The 27,664-nt window shown below is 41.4% G+C and overlaps 1 protein-coding gene across 17 annotated transcripts in view; it reads right to left on the bottom strand.

The window, feature by feature from the left end:
• Positions 1-3,616: 3,616 nt before the first annotated feature.
• Positions 3,617-27,664, bottom strand: part of LOC105477607 (contactin 4) — a 1,037,214-nt gene continuing 1,013,166 nt past the window's right edge. For all 17 annotated transcript variants that reach the window (XM_071092102.1, XM_071092103.1, XM_071092099.1 and 14 more), the window contains 8 exons: positions 26,857-27,006; positions 25,170-25,240; positions 23,599-23,833; positions 21,442-21,554; positions 20,700-20,886; positions 20,159-20,271; positions 8,802-8,970; positions 3,617-6,591 (listed from right to left, as the gene is read on the bottom strand). In XM_071092102.1, coding sequence (XP_070948203.1) covers positions 6,491-6,591; positions 8,802-8,970; positions 20,159-20,271; positions 20,700-20,886; positions 21,442-21,554; positions 23,599-23,833; positions 25,170-25,240; positions 26,857-27,006 — 1,139 coding nt within the window. In that variant the 3' untranslated portion in view covers positions 3,617-6,490. The remainder of the gene's footprint in view (positions 6,592-8,801; positions 8,971-20,158; positions 20,272-20,699; positions 20,887-21,441; positions 21,555-23,598; positions 23,834-25,169; positions 25,241-26,856; positions 27,007-27,664) is intronic.

Below are 27,664 nucleotides of genomic sequence, written 5' to 3'. Positions count from 1 at the left end.
AACCTCTCAACCTCAATTCTCTGTGTATAAAATAGGAATAATAAATGGTAACTAAATCAGTAGGTTGATTTGCACTGAGACTGGCACATATTATAAGCATAATCACTGTTTACTATTATTATTATCATTGCATTTCTCTGTATTGTGACAAAATACTGTTACTGATGCCTTGGCTACCTCACACACATCTGAATGCCACATCATTCTTCTGTGCCCAGAATAGTGCCTGGTACAGAGAGGGCTGCCAATAGTCCCTTGCTGAATAACTAAAACCCTCTCAGGGACCTATCCTATCCCATTCCTCCAGATGGCTGTGCCCTGGGCCTGGCCAGCACTCAGAACTTCTCCACCTCCAGCATCTGAACCTCAGACATCTCACCCTTCTACCTCACTATTTCCTCTGGCCTATCTATTTGTCCTATAACGTTCTCTAGTTGAACTTCAAAGTCTAGTTCCTTACCCCACCCTGTCCTTTCTCTAAGTACTTATTTCTAGGTGTATGAAATGCATTAACTTACGAGTTTAAGTTCTAAATTCTAGTCTTTTTTTTTTTTTTTGAGACAGAGTCTTGCTCTGTTGCCTAGGCTAGAGTGCAGTGGGGCAATCTCGGCTCACTACAACCTCTACCTCCTGAGTTCAAGTAATCTTCCTTCCTCAGCCTCCCGAGTAACTGGGGCTATAAGCATGCACCACCATACCCCGCTAATTTTTGTATTTTTAGTAGAAACTGGGTTTCACCATGTTGGCTAGGCTGGTCTTGAACTCTTGACCTTGTGATCCCCCCACCTCGGCCTCCCAAAGTGCTGGGATTATAGGTGTGAGCCACCATGCCCAGCCCTGACTTTCTAATTGTCTATGTTACTTTGGGCTTCTATATAACCTCTTTGCTCCCATTTTGTAAATAAAAAAGGAATAAAAACCTGTGTCTTCCTCCTTATTAGTGTGAAAAGCCCTTTGAAAACTAGAAAAACAAATTAAAGATATGACTATTTGTTAAAGTCCTATGACATATATATTTCCTGATATAGTCTGTGTTATTCATAACAATAAATAAGGATATGTGGCAAAAATCCAGTTTACAGAGAATGGCGATATCACATGTAATTGCATCTATATTTAAGTAGCTCAGCCTTCCAATTTCGAGACTTTCAGATCGATCATATGGTTGACCTTTTTTAAAAAAAGCTTTCTCTCTATGTGATCTATATCATTAGAGCTCTGCTAATCTACCACAGTCCATAACTGCTGGTGATAAAGGATAGAGGCCAATTTCATTTAAACTGCGATCTCTGTTGAGTATTGTAGTTTACAGTTGAGTTGCAGAGCTGGAACATTTAATCTGCATGGCCCATTTAGCACAAGGGGAAAAGGGGCCTCTGCAGAATGGGCAGCCTGATTTGCATTTAGTAATCACACTCTGGCAGGGGGCCTGAGGAAGTCACAGGAAATGGGGCCAGATATTCTTCTCCCTCTAGGTCTGAGATGGGGGCAACACAGGCCTGGTGCCCGGGAGCACAATGGGGAATCATACCAGATGCCAACGCTGAGGTGCTCTGTGTCTACCATAAGCGGGAAGACACCAACAAAAATGATTTAAATACAAGGTTCAAAGGGATGACTGACATGAATGGGTACTGACCCCATCCCCTGGAGGTCGGAGAAATGCGAGGTCAGTTCCAGATGGGGAAGCTGAGGGAAGCTTTATGCAAAACCTGGCATCTGAATGGGAACCCTACTGCCTAAGTTTGAATTAGTTGATTGTATGATTAAAATTATCGAATATTAAAATTTATATTAAGAAATGATCATGTTTAAATAAAAGGTGATAATGGATATGCCAGCTGAGTTCTACTCATTTTGGTGACGAGAAGCATCCACATCCTACATCTGGGGTTCTGGTAAAGTCCCTTGAGAAGAGGAACAATAACGGATGATAAAATCATCACTGTTTGGAGAGCCAGGCATTTAGAGTTTTACAAACTTTATCCTCCCTAATAAGTAGCAAATCGTTACAATGCAGCCCAGGCAGTCAAACTCCAGGATCCACATTCTTAAGTCTCTGTATTAGGTTGCCTTTGTAAGGCCTCAGCGTCTGGCATTTTGTAATGGAAAAATCTGGGGTATGTCCACAGATTGATAATAAGTCCTTGATTTTAAAGGCTTGCCTTTCAAATCACTATGGTTGGCCACATAACGTTTTTAGCCAGAACATTTTGCTAATTATAACAACAGGAAAATAACAGTCACTTCTTGATTATAAGTGTTAATGGAGGAGAACAGTAGCATCGATAATCCAATGTAGTGAACAAAAATCACCTGTTGGTTGATTACATTAGATTACTTTAAAAACTGCATGACATTTTTGTTGCTAATTATGTGCTATTTGTATACTTTTTATAACAACATTCTTTGGCATATTCGTAGTGAGGCAAGGTGGTGGAAGAGACTGGGAAAAGGTTAATCAGGATTTAACATTGCCTCTTGGATATAAACAACCACAATCTTGATGTTGGGAATAACACAATCATTTTATCTTAATATCAAAGCCTATGTACCTCCCACCTCACAGGCTGGAAGAATTAAGAGTTTACCTGAGAAATGAAGCTTATCATCCATGTCTTCTGTGCCCATGGAAAGGTGCTGCTTTGTATGTAGCATGTGTGGGCTCCACAGAAAGTAGGTACACTGAGAGAATCCAAATATCTGGCAGAATAGAATTTCTTTTCATACAGTTAAATCACAAGTGGATTCCACACACACAAAAGAGGGTAAGAGTAGGCACTTGGAAAGGTTAAACAACCAAAGCAAATTTTCCTAGTGCTCCTCCTTCAGAAAAAAATCTCAAGCAGTAATATATTCATTCCACTCGAGTGTATTACTCGGGCTAAGGGCCAAAGAAAGTCCCCTTGGCTGGCTAAGCATGGAAAATCTGTTACTTATACCAACCCAGCATTTCTTCTGTTACCTTTGGAAAACAGCAACTTAATTTTCCTTTAACTATCCCTCCCCTATGAGTACAGGCTTAGTCTGATCAAGGTACTCTGGCTGTGCAACTCAAATGGAACTGATCACTTTCCCAGGAATCTGAATATTTAGCATAATGGCATCAAAATTGGAAACAAAGCTGATTCATCCCCACAATAGCACCCCAAAAAGACTTTCCAAAGTCCCCACTGTCTGCACCTGCAGAGTGGCCTGGTTCTTATTCTCCTCAAGACTTGGTCCTTCAGTGTTTCCTTGGCTCATGTGATCTAACCTGTGTCATTCTAATTCCTTACTTTTTGTTTGCTCAAGTTACCCAGAGTTGTTTCTTTGCTTACAACCAGTGGACCCTACCTGAGGCAACCATGAAAGCCAAAAAATGAGACAAGCTTGGATGGAGGTGCTTATGGGGCACTTTCTAAAACATCTTCAGCTCAGTTAGATTCAACTAATCCAGGACCTCATTTACCCGATGATGAAGCCAATTGGTCAAATACTTCTTCCAGGCACAATGTTAGAAGCCAGGCCTTTTAACGCTTTTCAGCGTATCATGAAAGTAATGACAGTCTTCCCTGGTTGGTTTGCTATGGCACACAGGCAGGCAACTGATGCAAAATGCTACTTCAAAGACCCCTTCATTCAATTAATCAGTGAGTATTTATTGCAAGGCACTGTGCTAGGCACTATGGAGAGTACATGGAAGATAAGACCAAAGTCCCTGCCCTCAAGGAGCTTACAATCTAGTTGGGAAGACAAGGCATACATACAAGAAAAGTAAGTAACAATACAGGAGTTAAATTAAAATGCAAGATAACAGTACAAGAGATTTCCAAAAGTAGTATCTGATTAATTACTAAATGAGCGGCATTGATAGGGGTTGCAGCTAATTCCGAGGAAGAATGTCATAAAGGACTGAAACATGGGAAGGCTTTGCAGACAAACTGGGGCTGGAGCTACTGTAGGACAGCTGGGATGTGGATGGGAGAGATAAGGGTGGAGAGGGAATTTCAGGAAGGGGCAGCCATAAGACCAAAGGCACAGAGGTGAGACCAAAAGCAAGCAGTGTTCAAGGGTCAGGGAGGGCTTAGTGTGGCTGGATGCACAGTTAAATTGTTTTGGATTAAAAAGGGCCTTAAGGACCAGGTGTGGTGGCTCATGCCTATAATCCCAACACTTTGGGAGGCCAAGGCGGGCAGATCACTTGAGGTCAGGAGTTTGAGACCAGCCTGACTAATATGGTGACACCTCGTCTCTACTAAAAATACACAAATTAGCCCAGTGGAGTGGTGGGCACCTGTAATCCCAGCTACTCGGGAGGCCGAGGCAGGAGAATCACTTGAACCCAGGACAGGAGGCGGAAGTTGCAGTGAGCTGAGATCGCAACATTGCACTCCAGCCTGGGTGACAGAGCAGGACTCCGTCTCAAAAAAAAAAAAAAAAGCCTTAAATGCTCAAGTTTAGAACTTATCCTTTTGGAAATGGGGGGTGAGGGAAACAACGCATATACTTACAGTAAATATACAAAAGACTTAGCTAATCAAGAGAAAATATTCAAGTCTCATCTTCAAGACATTTACTTGTGGATTAGGACCCTCTCTACTTCTAAAGAGGATTTGAAATCATGTCTTCAGGGTTGTCAATTCCAAAGGAATAGCTCTGGGTCATTTAGATTTGGGTAGAGACTTTTGAGTCCCTCTATGATCCCAAATTATAATTAGCACAAAGGTAAGCTAACAAATTCCCTGACAGGCAGGCAGGAAAAATGCTCCCAAAAGACAAGTATCTTTACAAATGACAGAATATTTATTAACAATACCTTTAAAAAAGATTACATATGCTAGATCACTGGTAAATATCATTTACACTGGGGTTGGGAACTCCCTGGGTGTCATTTTTTTTCATTCATTTTATTATTTTGTTGATTTTTTTGCATGTGATTTTAAATTTTATTTTATTTTAACATAGAAGTAACCATATCAAACTAAGAAAGGAACACAGCTTGAAATACTGACAATATATTTTTTTTCCGGTTACCACCCTAGTTTTTACACAAATGGAATCCTGATTATGACTTTATTGGACAAATATAAGTAGAAGGTTGAAAAGTTATATTATTTGTAAGCAAAAATGACAAATTACAGCAGATTTGAGTTCTCTGAGAAAGAAAAGGTGGCAGCATGTTTACATGAGAAAATGTTTATAGAAAATTTCATTGCCTTTTATGTCACTGTTCCACTAGCGTTTGCTTACAAAACCTTTCCCATTGTAACAAATAGTTCTTTTCATAAGAATACAGTTTTGTTGATATTGTCATTTTCCAATGTGTGATTTTAAGAGTTAGAAGGTAAAGTATATAAAGCAACTAGGCTAACCTATTGCAAAACAGAATCATCAAGAAACCATACCATTGTACTAAAGATCTTTTATAGAGTCATATTAAAAATTCTTGCAGCAACTATTTGTTGAAATAGGAGAAATCTTCCAAACTCCATATGTAATTTTGATTCAAAAGAAGGGCTCTATTATTACAGAGATACACATATTATATATAAGAAATTTTGTAAAGAAATTACGAATCCATTGACAGAGAATTATTTTTTTTTAAAATTTACATTCAAAATAGATACAGTTAAAGATAATAAAATTATCTTTTATCCTTTGAAAGACTTGGTTGACTATAGTAACTTTTGGTCTATGTTACTACAGGATATATGTTACTTCAAATTTAAAGTCTAAGATAGTGCTACTACAAAGACAATGCTAACTTAGTTGAGTGAAAAGAAAATCTTACTGTACAATGCTAAATTCAGGGATGGGAATATTGCACAAGGTGCCTCTTGGGCAGTAAATTTAGCTTTTGAGATTGCAGCCATTCCTGAAACCATCTCAAGTTGTATTGAACAACAAAATTCACAACGGCATGGGGAACATATTGTACACGTCAAAAGGACTTGATTCAATGCATTAACCACTAGAAGAGTAATTTGCATACAGCAGCCTTGAGTTATAGACCAAGTCTTCAGCTGTTCTGCCACGAGATCCTTGTAAAACTGTACAAGTAATTTGCAATTTATTTACCAAGATGAGTTTCAAACTCTGTCTTTAAAGGAAATATTTTCAAATTATAATTGCATGATTGTGTTGTCCATAGCATTTTACAGCTGAGGAAAAACAGTAATATCTACATTATGTGTTAACTTTAAAAAATTCTATAAAACACTAAATATATAATAAAAAATATGCATATAAGGACATATGTAAACTGCTTTGGTAACATCATATTACAGATGTCTTCAGTGCATTGCAGAGTTTCCAAAGAAACTTCAGACAAAGCTAGATTTGCTTTGAGGAAGTACTGTATAATGCCATTCCTAAAGAAGCAAAAAACATTTTTATTCCAGTAATAAGATGTACTTGAACAACAATATTACTTAGTACTGGGTGTCTTCAAAACAACTAGCTAAATGTTGCTTATATTATAAACAGCAAGTCCTTGAGATAACTTTTGTCATAAACTGGACCTAGCTGTGAGGGAAATCATTATTGTACTGATGGCTGACAGCGTACATGCATTCGAAGTGGAAGCCCCGGATCCTCTTGCGTAGGCATCTGAAAAGAGAGAACAAATTCACTCAAAACAGCCCCATCCTGGCTTCAAAGGGAAGAGCGGCCACGGGGCTTTCTGAAACAGCAGAACTGCGTGGATTCTACTAGAAATGATGATCAAGATCTTAATGGCTTTTAAATATCAGTTCTATGACTATCCAGCTATGAACCTGCGAGTAGGGTAGAGGACAGCCCTGTACCTCTGTCAAAGCATTTGTAAAATAAGGATGTTCCCATCTAATGTGAGAAGAAACTTCAATATTACTAGTAACAGTACTGATAGATACCATGCCACGTCAATGATGCAACAAAATGAAAATTGCTACTCCCTTTTGAACTCTATGAAAATTGCTACTCCCTTTTGAACTCTATGAAAATTGCTACTCCCTTTTGAACTCTGCGAAAATTGCTACTCCCTTTTGAACTCTTTGTGCTGGGCACAGATGAATATGACACTTAAATCTTGCAAAAACTGGATGAAGGCTAGGTATTATTATTACCTCACTTAACAGATGTGGTAATTTGTGCCCAGATCACCCAGCTAGTAAATGGCTGAACTGGGGTTCAAACCCATGTCTGTTTAAATCTACCCTTTTTCTCCAAACAAAATAGCCTCAATCCTTTTTACATTTTCTTATGGGTCTTACATTTTTCATAGTAAGAAGCTATCAACTGTCATTCGGGGGCTCTTCAATCTTGTAAGATCTCTTTGACCAACCTAATGAAAAATTCCTTGAAACAGATCATGTTTGGCTCACAGTCACTTCCTTGTTACCTAATAATTACACCAATATAATTGCTTAATATATGTTTTTGTAATGAATAAAACCAGGAATCATCAGTCTACTTAAAAATACCAATCCCTGCAATGATAAGAAAGCATGAAGTACAAAGTCAGATTTTTAATGAAGTGAGATAAATAAACCCCAGTCTCGTATTTTCATGGCCTGGAGATTACTTCCACATCTCACCAAAAATCTGGCTCCCTTTCAACAGAAGTTAGAGGCTTTGTTTGATGAAGTGTAGAATCCAATTGTCCCTGCTTTTAAGACAAAAATGCCTTTTGTGTTTGTATGAAAAAAAAAAAATGCAGTAAATATAAACTCCATCCAGAAACACTGGCCTATCACCCCTTAGCAGAGGGATGTTACATGACTAAAAGTCAGGATGGTGGTGAGGATTTTGTCCATAATTTAAAATATCATCTCTTTACCGATGTCTTGAAAATTTATATCTCCAGCCTTCAATGCTCCCCTAATCTCCAGAATGCTAAATCTGAAAGCCTGTGAAAATCTACACTTAGACATCTAACCGCAGTCTTTCTTTTCTTATTGCTGTAAAATACACATAACAAAATTAGCATTTTAACTCATTTAAAATGTACAATTCAGTGGTACTAAGTATACTCCAATGTTGTGCAACCAGCACCACTCTCAAGCTCCTCAACCTTTCTGTCACCCCAAACGAAGACCCAGTACCTAAGCCCCCACTCCCCACTGACTAGCCACTGCCAGTCACTAGCCTCACTCTGTCTCCATGGATTTGGCTGTTTTTTTTTTTCTTTAAATAAATGAGATCACACACAACAACAAAAAATAATACGCTGCTAAGATATTTACAAACATGGTATTTGTAAAAATAGAATTGAATGTATTTGCTCAAAAAGAATATGCTAGTCTCACATGCTATTCAACAATATTTGAAAATGAAGATAATCTTGACTATAGAGAGACATACACATTGATGCACATATTACATATACCCATTCAAAATAAATAGTAAATTCAAAATATTTCCAAGACATTGAACTGCATATACTGTTTCACTGGAGAAAAACTGCTACAGCATACTTAACAATGCTTTTCCTTCTTCCTTCTGACTGAATCATGCTTTTAACTTTCTAAGCTGTAATTCTGGGGTTACATAGATGCATAGAAAAATAAACGGGCTGACACTGAAAAACCTTAGTGACTGATTCCTGTCTGCTTTAATCTGATTTTTGATTAGCAACTGAGTAGATCAGTCAACACGCGCAAACTGATTTTTGCATGAAACTGCCTATGGCCAGCAAACATCTGGAGAAGGGGGGTAATGTCCTCCATTTTATTTTAAGTCTTCTTTTGCAGGCTGAATGTCTTTCAAGCCCTGACTCAGCTGGAAGGCTGATAAGATAAGACAGGCAGGAGAAAAGGGAGAAAAAAAGGCATTCTCACTTGATATCTTTGGAATTCGAATTTGTTCACTGCTGCTGCCATCTCCTCCGTCGCTGAATGGCTTAATTTCTATTATATAATCTTCATCGAAAGGCAAAGAAAGCTCCACCGATGTTTTATTTGTTTCAATGACAGATGTGCTGCTTTGTCTGTTCCATCTGTACAAGACCTGCCAATACAGAAAGAACAGGTGTCACCTGCCGTCTTCACAAAGGCTCCAAAGATGGAGCATTCATTTGTTTTCACCTCTGGGCACCAGCAAAATGCAGGGAATGTAGAGGTTGTCTGGCTGCCCACTTGCATTTGGAAGGCTCATTTGCGGCGAGGGCCATGACTGCAGCTACCATTTTATTCCGAGGAAAGAGCTGAAAGGATATTATAACAGGGGTGTCAGCAACATGATTCTACCTACTGCCTAGCCTCTCGGAGGCTCAGTTGACACACCTGGGAAAATGGAAAAAATGAGTAGCTCCTTAAGGATGTACAGTGCTGTTACACATCAGGGGCTTTGGCATCAGAATAAACTTGGCCACTGGGGGATCACAGGCCACTTCACCTTTTTGAGCCTTACTTCAGTCATTTGTAAAGTGGCGACAATAATACCCACTCTTCTGGAGTGTGTTTTCAAGATTGCACAAGGCTGGGTGCAGTGGCCCACGCCTATAATCTCAGCACTTTGGGAGGCCAAGTTGGGTGGCTCACTTGAGGCCAGGAGTTCGAGACCAGCCTGGCCAACATGGCGAAACCCTGTCTCTACAAAAAATACCAAAATTAGCCAGACGTGGTGGCACACACCTATAATCTCAGCTACTCTGGAGGCTAAGGCAGGAGAATTGCTTGCACCGGGAGGTGGAGGTTGCAGTGAGCCGAGATCACGCCATTGCACTCCAGCCTGGGCGACAGAGCAAGACTCAAAAAAAAAAAAAAAAAAAGATTGCACAAGGTTTGAATCTGGTGAGGGCCTAGCTTAGAGGAAGCATGTAAAAAATAGTATCTCTGAAGGCTTAAAGATAATCAGAGAACATACATGGCAAAGGTGAGAGCACAAGCCAGGCACAGTAACTTATGATCATGAGTCTTAGAGACAGGACGTTTCAGCACAGGGAGAAGATATCTGAAAGGCAACAGTAGTAACCTCCCATTCCTTCCCTCTGGAACCCCATTTTGTGGGCTAGGTAACAAAGAGGCAGCCATTGTCACCTTGGACGTATCTGGAGCTTGTAACAGTCCTGTTTTCATCTTGGGTTCTGAGTCTGGAGTGGGATTCATTTGATGAGGTGGCCAACTAGCTTCCTAAAAACACATTCACCTACCTGGGATTGCCTGCTGTGACTGGCATGGACTCCAATCAGGAACAAAATATACAGGTCTGGGAAAGTGTGCCTTTACCTATAGAACCACTAAAGCTCATCCTCTGCAGTTTCCCCTGACAATTAAAAAGACAGGGTTGGATGAGGTCAGTGGCTTTTGGTCCTGGCTGCATGTTAGAACCATTGGGGTGCTTGTAAAATACTTATGCTATAGCTCAGTGGTTTTCAACAGGGTGGGAGGGGCAGGGGAGCAATTTTGGTAGACATGTTTGTCTAAACAGGCCCTGTTGTTGTAGTGGACAGAGAGACCAAGGATGCTGCTGAACAGTCTACAATGCCCAGGGCAGCCTCACAACAAAGAACTCTCTAGCTCAAACTGTTGACTGTGAGGAGGTCAGAAACCCCTCCAGTTCCACTCTAGTCTGCCTAAGACTGCACAGAGGTGCGATCCAGGCTGTAGGTTTTTTTTTTAAGATCAGCAGGTGATGTTACTGTGGGATAGGCATCATGGATTAGATGAATTCGACGAGTAGTTCTCAAATTCAAGCGTGACCAGAATCACCTGGAGAACGTGTTCGAACACAGATTGCTGGGCCCCATTCCCGGATTTTGTGATTACTTCTGGGATGGGACCTGAAAATCTGCATTTCTGACAAGTTCTCAGCTAATGCCAGTGCTGCTGGTCCAAGGATCATGTGTTGAGAAGCACGAGATTAGCTCATCCTTCCCTAAGATCCCTTGTAAATTCTGATCTGCTGAGGCTAGAGACATAAGGTCACTCTCGTGTCTCAAGACAAAACCAGACACAAGTGAAATTCGTAAAATTCCCTTAGAATGGTTTAGAACCCATCTGTTCCCTGGCATTTCATCACCTTAATTGATGTCTCTCTAATACAAGGTGGAAAACACAATTTCCTTAAGGTAGAAAGATTCATAAGCGTCCCCTTCTTCTCCGCAGCATCAGTTGTATCAGACCCAGCATCCCCTTGCTAATGATTAGGCACAAATAAATCCTCAGGCACATTCAGGAGTGTCAAAGCTTCTCATCACAGCCCTCCAGGAGAATGGGCTGGCTGATGGGATGCAAGGTCACATCTGGCTTTGAGGAATAAATTGCTGCTTTGATTTACCTCTGGTCCTTGCAAGAGCTCAGAGGATTCAACTTGTTTCAAATATAAATCCAAAAGAAACACTTCCAGGAAAAAGCAGCCCTTTTATCAGCACTGCTTATCAGTCTTGCAATATCAGGGACTGCAGCAGAACCCAAATAAAGTCCTGCAAAACCTTTATTTACACCAAACACTTTGTTGAGCTGATTGACTTGAAGGCTGCACTTGCATTTGATATAATCTAGAGTGGAAGACAAGGGGAAAGAATGGATTTGTGGGAACAATGATAATAGCAGCAAATATTATAGACTACTTCCATTATCGAATGTCTGAACACTGTATGTTCTAAATCAGGGGTGTCCAATCTTTTGGCTTCCCTGGGCCACACTGGAAGAAGAAAAATTGTCTTGGGCCACACATACAATACACTAACACTATTGATAGCTGATGAGCTTTACAAAAATTGCAAAAAAATCTTATGTTTTAAGAAAGTTTATGCATTTGTGTGAGGCCACATTCAAAGCCATTCTGGGTCACATGCAGCCTGTGGGCAGTGGGCTGGACAAGCTTGTTCTAAACGCTTACATGGATAACCTCTTAAGGAAGGCAATGTTATTATTCTGATTTCAGAGATGAGAACCTGAGACCTGGAGAGGTTAAGCAGTTGCCCCAGGTCCCATGACTGATGGATCCTGCATTCAGACCTAGGCAGTCTGTGCTCCAGAGTCTGGATTTTTTTTTTTTTTTTTTGAGACAGAGTTTTACTCTTGTTGCCCAGGCTGGAGTACAAAGGTATGACCTCAGCTCACTACAACCTCCGCCTCTCGGGTTCAAGTGTTTCTCCTGCCTCAGCCTCCCAAGCAGCCACCGTTACAGGCATGTGCCACCATTCCCTGCTAATTTTGTATTTTTAGTAGAGATGGGGTTTCACCATGTTGGCCAGGCTGGTCTTGAACTCCTGACCTCAGGTGAGCTGCCCGCCTTAGTCTCCCAAAGTGCTGGGATTACAGGCGTGAGCCACCGTGCCCGGCTTCAGAGCCTGGATTTTTAACTAAGACTAGCTTGGCGAGCACCTGTAGGGCTCTGGACAAATTGCTTTCCCTCTCTGGCATCTGTCCTGGGGAACGCAAACCAAGGGAATTAGACAGTAAAAAACTTGTGGCCCACGGGTCATAATCAGTCTGCATATATTATTTGTTTGGCCGTCATAGTGTTAATTTTTTTTTGAGTTAGATGTGACCATTTCAAAACAAAGAAAATATACATTAAAAATTTGTGGGTTCTACTGAACAACTGGAAGATATGGCCACACTGATTGCTGTGCTTTGGATGCTTGTCCTCTCCAAAACTCATGTTGAAATTTGCCATTTTAACAGTATTAACAGGTGAACCTTTAAGAGATAATTAGGCCATGAGGCGATTAGGCTCACCCTCACAGATGGAATTAGTACTGTTATGAAAGGGCGAGTCAGCTCTCTATCCCCCTCCCTTCTCCCTTCTTCCTCACTCTCCCTCCCAGCACTGGGTGTCAATAAACTTATGTTCATATTAATTGCCCAGTCTCAGGTATTCTGTTCCTGAGTAAGACTCTACAAAAGTGTGATCCAGAATAAAAGAGACTAAGCCAGTGGTCTATATTCCTGTCTGGCAACAACTGGCTGGAGTTGAGAAGTCTCATTCTGAACAATCACAAACTGCAGTTGGTCATAGTCCCAACACTTCCAATGTTGCTACATTGTCATATGCCTACCTCAGGACCTTTGCACCTGCTTTTTTTTTTTGCAGGACTTGGGACATTCCCAGAGAGCTGCCAAGGCCCAAATGAAATCACACCACTTGAAAGTGGCTCCTTAGCCTTTATATAAAATAATAAATTTCTCCTGTCTACTCCATGGCTTTCTCTATTCCCCTCACTCTGGCTTCTTTTTCTCTGTAGTACTTTGTTATCACTTACTATATTTATTTATTGCTGGCAGGCAGAAGAACCAACTGGCTAAACGTAGAACTCAGGATCCATACTGCTGTATTCAGATCCCAGGTCTTCAACATACCAGCTATGTGAAAGGCAAGTTACTAAACTCTGTGTCATAGCTCTTCATCTGTAAAACAAGGGATAATAACTGTACCTACCTTCATGGGTTATTAAAAGGTTAAGATGAAGCTGGGCATGTTGTCTCACACCTGTAATCCCAGCACTTTGGGAGGCTGAGGCAGGCGGATCACCTGAGGTCAGGAGTTCAAGACCAGCCTGACCAACATGGTGAAACCCCATCTTTACTAAAAGTACAAAAACTAGCCAGGTGTGGTGGTGGACACCTGTAGTCCCAGCTACTTGGGAGGCTGAGGCAGGAGAATTGCTTGAACCCGGGAGGTGAAGGTTGCAGTGAGCTGGGATCACACCACTACATCCACCCTGGGTAACAGAGGGAGACTCTGTCTTAAATAAAATAAAATATAAAGTTAAGATGAATTGGAACAGTGCTTAGTATATGTATTAGTAGTAGTTTCTGAATCGACTGAACATAACTCATTTATGTTATCTGCCTGGCTCTGTAGGTAGTTTAATTTGTATACTAAAATCAGATGCTCTACTTTTAGCTCTAATGTCATAAAGTAGCTTAAGGATTTGTGTTGGCAAAATATTTGGGGCCTCAAACTTTCTAAAGTCAGTTTCTTGTTGAGACCATCTACCCAAGCTGAGATCTAAAGAATCCAGACAACTTAGTGAAGACGGGAAAATAAACCCACACCCCAACACCTTCAGTATTTGGGAGGAAAACTTAATTTTGGAAAGGGTCAGTCTGAGATAAACAATAGCCATATTTAATGGGTCAAATTCTCTAGCAAAGGTCAACTCTTCCATTGCAATCAGATTCACCTTTTATTCAGCCTCTAATACCACCCTAAAAGTGACACTAGGGAGAGTTTCCTGAGATGTCATGGGAAGTGAGATATCACGGGAGGTACACACACACACACACACACACACACACACACACACACACACACATAGAGAAAGTAGGAGAGAGAGTTGTTCATTGGTACCTTGGTAATTCAGGGAACTGGCTTCAGGACCTCCCTAAAATACCAAAATCTGTGGATACTCAAGTCCTGGACATACAATGGTATAGGATTTGTGTATAACCTTAGCATATTCTCCCATATACTTTAAATCAACTCTAGATTACTCATAATACCTAACATAATGTAAATGGTATGTAAATAGTTGTTATACTGTATTGTTTTTGAAATCTGCATCATTTTCATTGTATTATTTTTTGTGTTTTTTTTTCCCTGAATATTTTTGATTCACAGTTGATTGAATCTGAGAATATGGAACCTGTGGATACAGAGAGCTAATGCCTTACATTATTTATCTCTAAACATTCACATGTATATGTAGCAATCAAAATGTATAGCCAGTTACAGTGACATTCCTTGGGGTGTAGCTGAGGAGGTGTAGGGTATCTGGCTCCTCCAGTACCATCCCTAAAAAGAAGGGGGAGTGACTGAGCTGGAAATTAAGAAGAACTCAGAAAGTGTCCTTTCCTACCATCTGGTCTAACCCTGTTACCCACTCTCTTCTCCACTGCCAACACATGTGGTTTCTGTAGCATTTCGCACACTTGACACACATCCATCACTTCTGTCCCTTAGAAGAAAAATTCCCAACATGGAGGTGCCACTAATATTTAGATATAGTCTGGATCTAGAAAATACAATGAGCCAACATAAAAAATCGCATTTGGAAAAAAAGTGTCAATCCATGGTTCAAATAGGTTACATCATCTGGTCTGCTGCACAGATCTGAAATGGTTCCAAGCTCTCTAGTTTTAATTTGTTCCAATATTTTACTTTATTCTTTTTTTTTTTTTTTTTTTTTTTTGAGACGGAGTCTCACTCTGTTGTCAGGCTGGAGTGCAGTGGGTCAATCTCAGCTCACTGCAGCCTCTGCCTCCCGGATCCAAGCAATTCTCCTGCCTCAGCCTCCCAAGTAGCTGGGACTACAGGCGCCCATCACCACACCCAACTAATTTTTGTATTTTTAGTACAGGTAGGGTTTCGCCATGTTGGCCAGGATGGTCTCCTACTCCTGACCTCAGGTGATCTACCCGTCTTGGTCTCCTAAAGTGTTGGGATTACAGGCATGAGCCCTAGTGCCCAACCTATTTTATTCTTATAAAAATAAAAGTCATCTCCCTAAGTCCTACACTAAGCCCAGCAGATCTTTCCTGGAAAGTGAGATGCCCTTGTGTTTGTCTTGACCTGCTTTATTCTCATCACATACCCTGCTTGATTCTATACTGTTCAAAAGAATCTTCTAGATATCTGCAAAAGTGTTGAGAAAATAAGTGTCAGAAGGACCTTCTTGGAAAGATGCTACCAATGCAAGGCCATATGAGAGTTTCTGAGAGGCAACATGAGTATAAATAAGTGGCAACTAAATAATAATCATTACCCAATTTTTCTTCTAAAAATGCCTATAATCTTTTAGACACAGTTCATGAAGCTTGCATATTGATCTCTGCCCTTGAGAAAGCTGAAGGCACTCCAAGTCACTACACTCAACAGACTTCAGTTTTCCTATCGGTAAAGTGGTGGGAAAAAAAAGATTATCTAGGTTTGCCTAGATAATCTCTAGGATTTCTTGCTCAGCTAACATTTGCCTGGTTGCCTGAAATAGCTTAGGTAGCTCCTGGCCCATTCGTTTTCTTTCAGCAGTAACCTGAAAAGGAACTTCAAATCTAGTTACAAGTTCACCCATGGAATGTGTGTAACTCCGAGGGACTCCTTAAGCTTTCTACATTTTTATTGTGCTTTGTCTCCCTGTTCTATGGGTGTACCTGGAAGGAATTTTTTTTTCTCTCTTTTTTTTTTCACTGTCTCCCCTGTTTTGGTGAAATCAATTCTGCCCACATCACATCTGCTTTTTTTCATGGTGGTCAATGTCAAGATGATCAGGCAGTGTTAGCCTGAGTCAGACATTAAAAGTTGTAAGGGTCTGTCTTCTCTCTCTCTCTCTCTGTCTTTTTTCTTGAGACAGAGTCTTGCTCTCTTGCCCAGGCTGGAGTGTAGCCATGAGATCTCAGCTCACTGCAAGCTCTGCCTCCAGATTCAAGCGATTCTCTTGCCTCAGCCTCCCGAGTGGCTGGGACTACAGGTGCCCCACCACACCTGGCTAGTTTTTTTTTTTTTTTTTTTGTAGAGATGGGGTTTCACCGTGTTGGCTAGGCCTGACCTCCAGTTATCTGCCCACCTCAGCCTCCCAAAGTGCTAGGATTACAGGCATGAGCCACTGTGCCTGATCTTCATTCTTGCCTTCTTTCTTTTCTTCTTTTTAGTCTTCTCTTCCCTCATTCATCTTCCAACCTATCCCACCCCTTATCTCTTTTGTCATAGATAAAACTGATCAAATAAACTCTTTTATATTATTTCACACTAAGAGGTTAATAATTTAGTTCAGGACATGAAATCTCCATTCTAATACAACTATAGTGAATATATCTTTGTCTGGAAAAATAATAGTGACAATTCAGGCACTGTCCTCTGGAAGCCCCCAGTCTGGGGATTCACAGCAAGTCAGTTAATTACAATTACCCAAGAGGACGGAAAATATTATATTGTAAAAAAATCTTGCAAGTAGGCCAGGTGCGGTGGTTCATGCCTATAATCCCAGCACATTGGGAGGCCAAGGTGGACAGATCACTTGAGGCCAGGAGTTCAAGACCAGTCTGGCCAACATGTTGAAACCCCCTATCTACTAAAAATGCAAAAATCAGATGGGCGTGGTGGTGCACAACTGTATTCCCAATAATTTGGGATGCTAAGCCAGGAGAATCGCTTGAACCTGGGAGGTGGAGGTTGCAGGGAACCGAGATGGTGCCATTGGACTCCAGCCTGGGTGACAGAGCGAGACTCTGTCTCATAAAAAAAAAAAAAAAAAGAATCTTGCAAATGAAGGGATCTCTGCCCATCAGGGAAGGCTTCTAAGCTAAAACTGAAAGCTGAGTGGCTGATTAGGGATACAGGGGATATGCAAAAGGTCAGAGAAAAATGAAGACACTAGAAGTTTCTCTTTTAATAAAAAAGTAAATGCAGTCCCAAAGAGTTTAAGTGATTTACCTGAAGTCACATAGCCAATAGAGGACCCCAAACAGGGTTTCCTATCTCTTTTTTTGTTTTTAAAGTTTAGACAGGTCTAGCTCTGTCTCTCAGGTTGGAGTGCAGTGGCATGATCAAAACTCACTGCAGCCTTGATCTCCTGGGCTCCACTGATCCTCCCCTCTCTGCCTCCAGAGTGGCTGAGACCACAGGCATGCACTACCATGCTCAGACTCCTATCTCTTTCTGCTATATATTATATGACCCTCCTAGAAGGGTTTAGTTTTAGAAAAGGACCCAGTGACAGTTCTGTAGACGAGTTCTTAGGGAGTGTTTCTGTACTAGTGGAATATAAGTCACTGTGCCATGTGGATGAAGAAAAATAGTCCATGACAGGGAGGGTCTTCCAAGTCCTTCTCTCGTCACATTATCCAAGGCTTTGCCACATTCTATGTCAAATCCCAATTCCAGTTCTGACTTTGCCTACTACTTTCTGATGATCCTAGGTTCTTTACCTAGTGCTAGACAGCACTACCTATGTCCTACTCTCAACATCTCTGTGCAAAAATGTGGCAAGCCAGCAGCCTGCAGGCTTAGTTCAGACTGCATAGCAATTTTACGTGGTCTGCATCCTCAAGTGTTATTTAAAAGCAAAACTAAACAAAATTAGAAGTGTTGCCAACATTTTACAATTGGAAGATTTTACACAACAATCTTTTTTGCTGCCATCTTTTGAAACATTGGCATGTTTATGGCATTGTGCCCACTTTTTCACAAGGCAACAGAGGCAGGAAGTTAGTAGCAGCTGGTACGCTTTGACAGAAGCACTCTCTAGTTAGCTACCGCTCCCACCCCGCATGCTTCTGCCATTTATATAATCTAGCAGGCATGACTTTGCCATCCTTTCATTTATTTTGTGGTAGATAAAAGACCATTTCACAAGATTCCGGAAAATGTTGACTTCCAAGCTCTTCTGCCTGAAAACATTTCAAAATCTTAGGTTTGGTTTTATAATCTTCCATTTTATTTATTTATTTTTATTTAGAGACAGGGTCTCACTACATTGCCCAGGCTGGACTCAAACTTCTGGGCTCAAACAATTCACCTGCCTTGGCCTCCCAAGTAGCTGATACTACAGGCATGTGCCACCAGTCCCAGGTTTATACTCTTTCTTTTGTAATGAAAACTGGGACTTGCAAAATTGCAACAACCATTTTTCTTTTGAAGAATTAATACAAACCCACTGGAGTTCAAGAACATTGTCAGCATCACCCAATTATTATGGTTTCTCAAAAGCTTTTTAAAAGTCATTTACTCATAACATTCTAGGACTGAATGGGAACAAAATGCTATATAATTAAATGCTCACACTATATTTCCCTTTCTGACCTTTCTTTAGGTGGTGATGCAGGTATGCTTGATTATTTCCAGTGATGGGGAACCCTCTGAGGGTTCATTTTTTACAAGCTTGACTGCTAGAAGGCAAAACAGAGCCAAAATCTATCTCCATGTAGCCTTCACTCATTGGCCATAGTTTTGTTTCTTGGAAACTTGAGGGAAAATTCTACTTGTCATCCACCATAATAGCCCTTCAGATATGTGAAGTAGTTATCATGCTTCTGAGGCTTTTTTAACCCAGCGGTATATCCTCAGTTCATTCATTGTTCAGATGTTTTGAGCCAGCCTCCTGGTCAGTCTTCTCAATGCATGTTCTCAATGCAGTTACAGTCTTCTCAATGCAGTCTTCTCTCAGTGCAGTCATAGTCTTCTCAATGCAGTCAGTCTTCACAATGCATGCTCTGGTTGGCATGCATCTGGTTTACATCAGTTCCTTCCCTCTCTGCACATGCATGCTGCTTCTCATAACAAGACGTAGAATCCATTTTCCCTGCCTTTTAATCTGAGCTGGCCTCACAGTAGCCAGTTTCATCTTTAGCTTTTAAAAGGGCTGGCAGATTCTGCTTTCTTCCTCTTGAAGCTGACAACTATGTAAGAAGTCTGACTACTCTGAGGTCACTATACTGTGAGGAAGCCCAAGTTATCCGTGGGGAGAGACCTCATGGAGAGCATGATCACTGGCCAACCTCAGCTTTCCCACCTATCCCACCTAAGAAGCCAAAAGTGTGTGAAGAAGCATCTTAGTTATTCCAGCCCTAAAATCTTTCCATTCTGGCCCTATCCACATTGCAAAGTCATAAAAAATGATACATTGTTGCTGTTTTAGCCCCTAGCTTCCCTTGGTTTGTGAAGTAGCAACAGGTAGCTGGAAACCTTGCAAGATATTTATAACCCCTTTTAACTGCTGCAACAAGGCTATAGACATGTTCTTTTCATTTTCTCATTAAAGACAGGCCAACATTTATAGGGTCAGGCAAACATTTTCTCCAATTTTGCTGCTTTTTCTTTTTTCTTTTTCTTTATAAAACTCTTTTGACTATAGAAACATATGAACAAAAATGATTAATCATTGGTAATATCAGGAGGCTACTAAGTTGGCTAAAAAAAAAATACAACTAACTGACACAGGAGCAAAATAAAGCTGACAGTAGAAATGTTTAAAAAGTGGTTCTTCAGGGTATTTCTGGAGACCCAAACACAGGGTCTTTACTCATTTCTGATTGATGCTGCCTGAGCCTAAAGTTAAGGTGATTGTCTAAATCCTGACCAATTGCCATAGACTACAACTCAGATCAAACCATGTTGGAGGCAGCGATTCCTACAGGGTAGCAGAGCATCACCAGGGAAACTGACAATGCAGACAACTGTGTGATTCATGGAGGAGACTGCCCCGACTCACAGCAGGATTAGGTGCCTCTGCAAAAAAGAAATTACCTACTTTGTATCCTTTTACTTCCGACTCATTATCCAGGGCCTTCACTTGATCCCAATTCAGGATAATTTTGGAGTCCGATGAATTCCATATGATGTTTCCAGGGGGTTGACTTGGTGCTATAAAAAAATTAAGATATACGAAGTCACAGATTATTAAGTCTCAATGGATTCTGAGGAATATCTCCTTACTAGAATTTGAGAGTAGAGGCAATTTAATGGGCTATTGCACTAATATGTGTCTTCAAGGTCACTAAAATTTGATGAGATACAGCATTGCAAATGGAAAAAGATTCAGTTGGTCGCCTAACATTTATAGCTAAAAGAAGCAGCCCTTCCCAGTGAGGAGAAAAGCATTTCTCTTTCTGTCCTCCAGAGCAATGAATTTTGCATGGTATACGGAAAGGTTCACTTAAAATGCTGAGGGAAATTTGAATCCACATGCTACTAATTAGTATGCAAACAACCATTGGGAGGTGGGGATAAGGAATAAACTTGGGATATGTGTGATGAGTCCCCAAAATATTTCTGAGCAAGTCTGTTCTTACGTGGCTTTCGGGTTGTCACATTGACTGTTGCACTAGAGGGGCCTGTCCCAGCAGAATTATATGCCTTGACAGCTAAGTGATACAGCGCACTGCCTTTTAAGTTCGTGATTTTTGTTGATGTCTGATTTCCAACTGTTCGTATTTTTCTAGCATTTTCTTCTTTGTCTTCATGTCTCCAATATTTAACCTAAGAAAATAAACAGAAAGACCTTGGAAACCATACCCAGTGGGGATATTTCCAATGGCATCAGGTGATTTTGTATGCAGATTCTTATGATGGAGTTAGTTTTCTATACCACATCATGAGCAGAGCTATCAGGACAAAGGACTGCGTATATCCTGAGAAATTATCCACGGTAAGAAGGGTCCCTTTTTTGTCCTCAGCTTCCTAGTGAGATGGTACATTGATACAACCCCTGTTCATTATTTTCTTTTTTCCCATGTTTGTTTTGAGTCAAAGCTATCCTGGGCATTATCAGAAGTCAAAGCTCATTTTGCCAACCATCCCATAAATGCTTAGATTTGCATATACTTCGAAAAATACCTCTAGAATATAACATAGAAAAAGGGTAGTCTCACAGCTGAGTATTCAATGCTTCCATCAATGTTCAGCTGGAGGCCAGGCCTAAAACCAATGCCTCTAAGTGGGAATGTGGGTCATTTCCTATAAGAATGTGACTTGGAGGACTCATCAAGGGGTACAAATTCTCTTTCAGACCCAAGGCACATATGTCTTGCCTACCTCATAACCTTGTATTCGTCCTCTATTCTTCTCCAGTGGTGAGGCCCAGAAAACTTCAATATCTGTGGCAGAAAGACTTCTGGCAAAGATACTGGCTGGTGGTTTGGTGGGTTCTGTAGATGAATATGGAGAGTTATTACTCTATCAGTTATATTAGGACAGGATTGTAGATAGTAGCATTATAAGGTAAAATAATTCACGGTTATAGAATCGTCCTTAATGATTGTAAGCCAAACCCTCATTTTGCAGAGGAGCAGTGATTGATAGCTGGAGTTGGTGGTAGTGAATATTTGTCCAGTGTTTGGGTTTTGAATTTAGTTGTGGGTAGAAGAGAAGAACCACTTAAGTTTAAGCATCAAGTTTTCATAACCAGCAATTCCCTTAACACAGATCCTTCTCAATTAGCATCTCACAAATGTTATTGCTTATGACATGGCTAAACTGCTTTTATTTTTCTTTTTTGAAATAGGGTCTCACTCTGTCACCTAGGTTGGAATGTAGTGGCACAGTCATGGCTCTCTGCAGCCTGACCTCCTGAGCTCAAGCCATCCTCCCACCTCAGCCTCCCAAGTAGCTGGGACCACATGCATGTGTGCCAACACGCTTGGCTTTTTTTTTTTTTGGTAAAGACTGGGATCTTGCTATGTTGCCCAGGCTGGTCTCAAACTCCTGGGCTCATGCTATCCTCCCACATCCCCCTCCCAAAGTGCTGGGATTATAGGCATGAGCCACTGTGCTTGGCCACTAAATTTTGTTTTAGGGAAGACTATTGAAAGAAAAATGTTAACATATACAAATAGTATACACAGCTATGGCAGAAATCTGTCAAAAATAACTGAAATTTGGGAAACAGTCAGTCTAGTCTCTCCTTTGCAACCAAAGATGCTGAGGCCCAGAGAGTATACGTGACTTATCCAAGATCATACAGATTGCAGTGTGAACCTGAAGTGTCACCCAGCTCTCTTGAATATTCGTCATGTCAGCTGACTGTCCTTTTCCCTTTTTCCTCTCATTTTCATAATCCAGAGACATGAACTATTATCTAAGAGAAGTTGAAGCCTATGCAAAGGGCTGAAGCTTGTTTGAATAAATGTAAATCCTTTGGCAATGGTTGGAACATGAAATATGCAGGGAAAGGCATCAGCAGCTGAGTCAGACAGAGAGGCAGCAGCTAGATCATGGAGGGCTACTGAATCTAAGGGGATGATCTCTCTAATTGGGAATAAGTTATTGCATCTTCACTGACTCTAAATCAATGATTCACCTTTCAGATGTTTTAACATGGTCCCATTCCGAGCATCATCTTTAAAACAACATAGACAAACTCCAATGGTCACAAAGACTGTGTGAAAGGCATCCTGACAGCAGGGATAGCATGGAAGTGGTAATAATGTGTGAGAAATGTTAAACATAATGATGGTATGGATGATAGTGAGCGCAATCACACTGCTTCATGGCTTACTCTTTTCTTTAATAAGTGAGAATTTTTTTTTTTTTTTTTTGAGACGGAGTTTCACTCTTGTTGCCCAGGCTGGAGTGCAATGGTGCGGTCTTGGCTCACCGCAACCTCCACCTCCTGGGGTGAAGCGATTCTCCTGTTTCAGCCTCCTGAGTAGCTGGGATTACAGGGATGTGCCACTACAACAGACTAATTTTATATTTTTAGTAGAGATGGGTTTTCTACATATTAGTCAGGCTGGTCCTAAACTCCCAACCTCAGGTGATCCGCCCGCCTTGGCCTCCCAAAGTGCTGGGATTATAGGCATTAGCCACAAGTACAATATGCTTTATGAAAATACAAGTGGTAAGAAAATGCAAATTATATTTTGATATTCACTTAAAGGCAAAAATAAAATTCTTTCGAAAGTAATGATAACATATAGATAGATATGAAGATCTTACATGGTACTTGCAATTCTGGTCCTTAGCAATGGAATCAATAATAGACAGCCATGTGTTTTCATATACAGAGCAGTTGCTATCTTTTTAAGAGATTCATGGTGGACAGTGAACCAAACTTTTTACATTATCCTCTTCTCCAATCAGGTATGCCTTCAATATATATGTACCATGCTAAATTGATTGTACATCCTAAAATCCACATTTTAGAACTGAAGAAATATTAACAGTCAATGATCTGGGCAGCATAAACCATACCTTCTTCTGCAGAATACACCACTGTGGTGGGACTGAAAGGGCCTTCTCCTTTGTTGTTGAAGACACCTACTTTAACCTCAAAGGGAGAGAAGGGGCGCACGCTCTCATTCCTGAACACGTATCTGGAGGCGTCAGCTGAGGCCAGCACTGTCAGCATCCAGATCATTTTACCATAGGGCCGGAAGGCCACCACATAACCAAAGCCTCGACCATTCTGTAATTCCTCAGGGACCGTCTGGGAAAGAAGGGAGATGGTCTTCAGAAATCAGAGTAGTTTGACTCCAGTGCAAAAATCGTTTTTGTATCCCTTGTAACATTCTTGTCTATATCCTTCTCCACCCATCTTATTTGGGGTTTTGTTAAGAGTCTTTTAAATTTAGAGCTTGCAGTCAGTCTGTCTTAAACAGTTATAAGGTACTGGGCAGGGTTGAAAACGTAATGAAGATCTGCAGTCCAGAGCTTGCTTTTTGATGGGTCAGACCCAGCTCTGAAATGGTTGGAAATGATTGTTAAAAAAAAAAAAAAAAAAAAAAAAAAAACAACAGGACATCGGTCTCCTGAAAAACAGTATTTCCAACACGTATTCTCTAATACTAAGCTTCCTCCATTGCCAAATAGACAAAAGATCTCACTGAAGGAAGAAAAACCAGCTTGGCTGAAGATCCTCCCTCTCAGAGGGAAGAGTTCAGCTGGGGGGATGAGTGATTGTTTCACTGCTGCGCTCTGGCTAAATGAAAGATTTTAATTTCTGGGGCTGTTTCGAATCTTTCAAAAACATGAAGAACCCTTTCTAAAGCTCCCACCTCTTCTCTCAAAGCCAATTTCTAATAAATTGGTGACTAACCTTCCTCCAGGTTGTTTTAAAAAATACCTCCTAAAAGAGGGCCCCGTCTGGAAGCAAAGCCAATTGCCAGGAAATTGTGCTGGTGCACTGACTCTAGCGCTGGCAGACGCTTTAAATCAATTGGCCATGCCGCAATTCAGGAAGAAAAGAAAAACCAGTTTTCTGTGAAACAGCCTTCTTTTTTTTTTTTTTTTTTTTTTTTTTTGCGACAGAGTCTCGCTCTGTCGCCCGGGCTGGAGTGCAGTGGCCGGATCTCAGCTCACTGCAAGCTCCGCCTCCCGAGTAGCTGGGACTACAGGCGCCCACCACCGCGCCCGGCTAATTTTTTGTATTTTTTAGTAGAGACGGGGTTTCACCGTGTTAACCAGGATGGTCTCGATCTCCTGACCTCGTGATCCGCCCGTCTCGGCCTCCCAAAGTGCTGGGATTACAGGCTTGAGCCACCGCGCCCGGCCAGCCTTCTTTATTTTTTTTTGTAACTTGTGTTGTCTTCCCTTCATGATTGTTTTTACTGTAATGGATTGAATTAAAACTTGCCTCAATGATGGATGGGCAAGCGCCATCCTTCCTGCCAGCCATTAGCTACCTGAGAGGGAGTGTCTGCACTCAAATGAATTTTCACTGTTAAAAACAGAGGAGGAAACTTCCCAGCTATGTCTAACATTGAGGAAAATAAAAAAAATAGCTTTGATGCATGTACATTCCTTTTATTCTGTGATTCATTTACCTCCCAGGTTATAACCAGTTCAGATTTGCTGCCTCCGCCACCACTGACATTTGCTGGTGTGACTTCGGGGACTGCACATGGAGACAAAAAACAAGTCATGTCAGGCGGCAAAGGCGAATGAGGGGCAGGAAGGTTGCCTGGCAGAGGTGACTCACTTTCAATGAGTACTTTGAGGCATACCCCTTTGTCTTTGGAGATCAGCAACAGCATCATCAAGAGACCCATGGCGTCAGCTCGAGGAAGTGAAATGTACCAAGGAGACTGCTATTAATTACCTGTTTCTCATTCAACAAGGTACACGTGTTATCTGACATGTCTGACCAATTGTTCAGCTCCATCCCTAGAGGTTGAGGGGTTCTGGAAGGGAGGAAAGGACTGAGGTCTGGTTCTAATGTTTGGTTCTGTGTTTATTAGCCACGTGATGATACACAAAGGAAAGACAGTACAAGCTCTGCTCAGGCAGAGTTTCCATTCTGGTTGGAGGGGAAGAGCGCTTGCACCACAGTTAGAGCAAGGTGGACAACCAGAGTACGGTACAGTCAGCATGGAGAAGCGCAGGGGGCCTTCCGGAGTAGCGGCCTGCCCAGAGCTGAGGTGGGCGAACAGCTTCTTGGAGGAAGAGAGTTTTGATTTGAGTGTTGAAGGAAGTGGCAGATAGAGTTGACCCCTTGCTCACTGTGCTTAACCTCTTTGACCCCCCAGTTTTCTCTGTAAAAGGGAGGAAATTATGTGAGCTTCCACCTGAAGACTGCTGAGGGGAATTAATTCAATTATGGTTTTGGAAGGGGAAAAGAAAGCAGGGGACTAGCTATATTGTCATCATGTAACTGAAAGGCTCTGGGCCGCATTTAAAAATGTCTCACTGGGGCATGTGGCTGGTGACTGGGTATATCTCCTTGGTTAAAGCCAATCAAATAGACCTAGATGAGTTTTTGCTTTTCTGAGAGTAGGGTCAGAACTCCCATTTGTGTAGAGACCTTATTATTCCTTCAACACACTGGCCCGTCTACAGCCGGGAACTCTATAAAGACTGCACATGTAGGCCTCCTGCTTTACACCAGCTAAGTAAAAGTACGGCTGACCCTGATGAACTTATTCTTCTCTCCCCGTGCTCATTCAAGCTGTATATGTAGAGGGCCATACTAAATTACTGGCTAGTCTTGTTTGAATTAGCACGGTGTTCTGAAACTTAGTTTCTGGGAATGGTTTATACCCTAAGAAAATCTCAGTGAACATTTCTGAAGAAATTGGTTTATTTCTTATTTCTATTCGAAGCAGGACTACCCCACGGTTGCTGTGCCCACAGCAGCCAGAAATTATTCTTTGCCATTAGTTACTTATGTGAGATAATTTTATTTGAAATGTGGGGCAATGTTTTTTGAAATCCTGTTAGAATCTCGGTGACAAATGAACCAATGAAGAAAGGGCTGGCTTTTGAGAGGACTAAGTGCAGTGTGCCTGTTGCTGTACAGGTGGACCTAATGAAGGAAGCTTAACTCTGGATTGAAACCCATTGCGTGCTCAGCTGGGCTTCTCCTGGCCTGATTTCTACCATTATAATCATTTGAGGTGAAGGGTGTGCTAACACAGAGCAGCATGAGCGCTGAAGAGCAGCAAGAATTCAAAGCCTTTTCCTAAGGAACAGCAGCTGGCAGAACAGATGATCTGAATCCCGGGTGCTACTCACGAGCTTCTTCTGTTCTCCGTTTCTCAGAGGGGCGGCTGGGCTCCCCAATCCCAATCACATTGGCTGCAACTGTGCGGAATTCATATTCGACCCAAGGATTCAAACCCACCACGGTTGCTGTGAATGTCTTCCCATCAATGAGTTCTGGGACTGAAAGACAACAAAAGGTAGTGGCTGTTTTATAGGTTCTCAGAAAACAAATGCAGAGATTACGCTAGGAAGATAGGAACATCCACCCATCCTCATGGTTATTGCATTTAGGGCAGTGTAGGTGTTCTGATATTAGCTGCATCAACAGTTGTTTCAGTGAAGTAATCTCAGAACTATCTCTGTATGTGAAACTAACACACTCTAATCAGATACCAGCAGATGACATCATAAAAGACACGCAGTCCACAAGGCCCCAAGCCACCCGACTCAATCATTACTATCACCCCTTCACATGTGTTTCAGCATTTATTATGTAGTGCCAGACACATTATTTCAACTGTCCTCTGAGAAAGGCAAAAGTATTCTATTCTTTTTTTCCCTTTTTTTTTTTTTTTTTTTGAGACAGGGTCTCTCTGACACCCAGGCTAGAGTGCAGTGGCACAATCTCGGCTCACTGCAACCTCCACCTCCCAGGCTCATGCAATTCTTGTGCCTCAGCCTCCCGAGTAGCAGGGACTACAGGTGCATGCCACTTTGTATTTTTAGTAGAGATGGGATTTCACCATGTTGCCCAGACTTCTCCCAAAATCCTAGGCTCAAGCGATCCACTTGCCATGGCCTATCAAAGTGCTGGGATTACAGGTGTGAGCCACTGCGC

This window comes from Macaca nemestrina, chromosome 2 (genome assembly GCF_043159975.1).
Source record: "Macaca nemestrina isolate mMacNem1 chromosome 2, mMacNem.hap1, whole genome shotgun sequence".
NCBI classification, from domain to species: domain Eukaryota; kingdom Metazoa; phylum Chordata; class Mammalia; order Primates; family Cercopithecidae; genus Macaca; species Macaca nemestrina.
This window is presented reverse-complemented; position numbering and strand designations above follow the sequence as displayed.